A 3,238-nucleotide genomic window follows, 5' to 3' on the forward strand; every position below is an offset into this window, starting at 1 on the left:
AGGCGGTGCCACAATTCCTTCTCCTCCATTTTCCTTTTATTTATCTGTAAGTGGACAGACACAAATTAAAACTCACATTTAGTCCTTCAATTTGGTTTTGACTATCGATAAAAGCTTAGGGGAAAAAAGCTTTCCCTGAGGTCATTATCATTTTGTCTCATTCTTTTAAATAGCCTATGTAAGAGTAGAGAAATGAGTATTTATTGTCACAGGTACAGTGAAATGACAGATTTCATCAGATAAGAGATCCAAAAACAACAAAGACTGATTTCTATCATAGTTTTTGAGTTCACGGTGTCAGGAATTCTTTGGTGCTAATTATCACAAATAAACTTCGCAAGCATTGTTCTTGTTTTACTTTGGACAGCTGCACTCAAACTATCTCAAGAGAAAGAAAAATAAATCAAACCAAACCCTGGAAAACATTGGTGAGATTTCTTTTTGCTCTAAAATTAATATGGGAGAGTTAATAAAAAGGGGAATTAAATTAAATTGATATATTTTAAGCACTTCTATTACAGTTCCAAGACACTGTTCTCTGAAGTAGTGGGGAAATGAAATTATTATTAAAATGATGATAACATAATAATATGTTTCTATAAATAGACATGGGATAGGATAGTATGTATGTGAATAAAAAAGAATCCTCAATCATTTCAAGGGAAAATGAGGCAGTATTATGTTTGGAATGCTCAGAAAAGGGAGGAAGGAATCTTTGAGATAAATCCTGGTTTGAGGAGAGAGGTATTTCCAAGGACCTTGTGGTATGAAAAGGAAGGGAACAGTTGCCAGACTTCCATGTACATGCCCAGTTTACAGGACAGCTATAAAAATACCCAAGTTAAACTGCTATGATTTGAGCTCCCTTAAATAGAAGGGATTTAATAGTGGAAAATACATATTTTTTTAATGTAGGAAGAATACTGAAGAGGGATGGTCTATCAAAATAGATTGTGCCTGAGTCTCTACTTGAATTATATTATTGTTCTTATCATTTCTTAATGCATAAGAAAGGCACACCTGTAATGAACTCTTTACCAATTCCAATTTACAGACCTGAAGAGACAGAGTTCTGCACTTTCTCAGGAGCTAGAAGTGCCTGGCACGATGTTGCTGCAAAGGGAATCTGAGAGCAGAGTTTAGCAGAAGTGCTGGGCACTATACTGGATGGATCTTAAAGGTATGTGGTCTCAGGTGGACAACTTATAACTTGAGGAATCAGTTAGTCTTGATTTGATTGGAGGAAGAGTCCTGAAGTTACCCTTTTTTTTTTTGGGGAAGTTTTTGCTATAGGGCACGTGTGCTTGCCAGACAGAGACAGAGAGACAGAAAGCAAGAAATCGCCCCCCAGGAGAGATGGCCATGCTGCAATTCCTTCTCCTCTATTCTCTTCTTAGGATCTTGGGAACGTATGCACACATGCCCAGTGTGAGTTTTAAACCACCGGGTCCAGGACGTGAGCCACGGTCGACTGTGTGGGAGTCCAAGTGACACAGCCATTATGCTAACTGCTGGTTCCAAGTCCTGAAGTTACCCTTAATCAAAACGATTTCATATATCCCTTTTAATATACATGCCAGTGAGCCTATTGGGCTGCCTGAAATTCCACCACTGGAAATTCATCCATTTCAATATTTTTCTCTTCCTAACTACATTCAAATTGTAATTCGGTAAGGATGTCTTCCTAGAAATAGTGAATTTACCAAAATTGAGAGTCTCAGTAGCAAGTGCTTCAAAATATTAATGGAAAAGTGGACTTAAATTTTATTTAGGAGCAAAATTTAAGTTTATTTATTTCTTTGTTTCATGAGCAACAGTGACAGTGCAGGGAAGGGAGGAAAGAAAGAGAGAGAGAGAGAAGCTACATCTCCAATAGGATCTTTATGCCCTTATCCACACCTGGTTTTCATCCAGCAACATATTATGGACAAGCACCATTCTACAGTAATCAGGGAAATCTCCAGACTTGAATGTTTGAATGTGAATTTTCCTGTATTGAACTGCTTCACAGAGCATCACATTTTACCACTGTACCTCCGTCTAGCTCCTTGATCCAATCAATCAACCAACTAATCAACAAAATAATATCAATTGAAATCTAGGGGATAGGCAATAGGGATATTAAAGTATTTTGAATTTGAATATGGAGAAATTACCAGAATGATCACTTCCTCTGATTTCAAATCAAACAGTTCTTTAATTGTATCTTACAGTCTCTTGCATATTCTCTTATCTCTGCTTCATTGTCAGGGTATGGAATATGGCTATTCCAGCTAATAGAAGTAATCTAAATTTATGGTACAAATAACTGTTAATATGATAGCAAAATTGAAACCTTATTTCACAAATAAGATAAGGGAGATTCCATGAAGTTAAATAATTTACAGCAGTGATCTTTCAGAATTAGGTTTGGATCGTTTGGATCCTCTTTCTAGTATACCACATTGCATCTTGAGTACATAGCAGCTTGTGATTAAGTAGGGACCATAAATTCATGCACACAAAGATCCATGTTTTATAAGAAGAACTTGCAGATGTCTCCTAGTCTCCATTCCTTGAGTACCCATGAAAGAATGTGATCTGATGTAATGATCAGTCATGGCTGTAACTTAGAAGGTAAAACATCAACACTCACTGCTGGATCAAAATATAAAGCAACCATTCCCAAGTATGTAAATGTTATCATATCCACAAACACAAAAGTTGCTGCAAAATTAAGTGGAATGCTTGATACAAAACAAGAGCTAAGTACATTTCAAATACAGACAAATTAACTAATAAATGGTAAGGGAGGAGAGACACTTTATAACTTGTGAGACTTGGAATATGAACTTTGTTTCGTCATCTGAAGTGAATGGGATGTAATATTGAGGTAAGATGGTCAGACTGTATGAATGACAAATACCATTTTTTCCATTGTCAAACACTGTGATTATCCATTGTTTCTAAGTTGTCATTAAATACTTAGTCCTGCTTACATTTTTTTTTTTCAGAAAATTTAATTGTCTATTGAGAACTGTGTCTCTGGACTCACTCCATGGATAAAATAAATAATGTAACTCAGTTCATTTTCTTGGGACTTTCTCAGAACCCAGAGATTGAAGAAGTTTGTTTTGTAGTGTTTTCTTTCTTCTACACAGTCATTATTTTAGGAAATCTTCTCATCATGTTGACAGTTTCCCAGGGTAACCTCTTCAAGTCTCCTATGTATTTCTTTCTCAACTACTTGTCTTTTGTG

General features: G+C 36.0%; 1 protein-coding gene across 1 annotated transcript in view; it reads left to right on the forward strand.

Annotated features, from left to right (window-relative positions):
* The first annotated feature begins 3,022 nt into the window (after positions 1-3,022).
* Positions 3,023-3,238, forward strand: part of LOC102498209 (olfactory receptor 4S2) — a 942-nt gene continuing 726 nt past the window's right edge. The window contains exon 1 of the mRNA XM_027772706.1: positions 3,023-3,238. This exon is cut by the window's right edge and continues 726 nt beyond it. Coding sequence (XP_027628507.1) covers positions 3,038-3,238 — 201 coding nt within the window. The 5' untranslated portion in view covers positions 3,023-3,037.

Source organism: Tupaia chinensis, unplaced genomic scaffold (assembly GCF_000334495.1).
Source record: "Tupaia chinensis unplaced genomic scaffold, TupChi_1.0 Scaffold000293_1, whole genome shotgun sequence".
In the NCBI taxonomy this organism is placed as follows: Eukaryota; Metazoa; Chordata; class Mammalia; order Scandentia; family Tupaiidae; genus Tupaia; species Tupaia belangeri.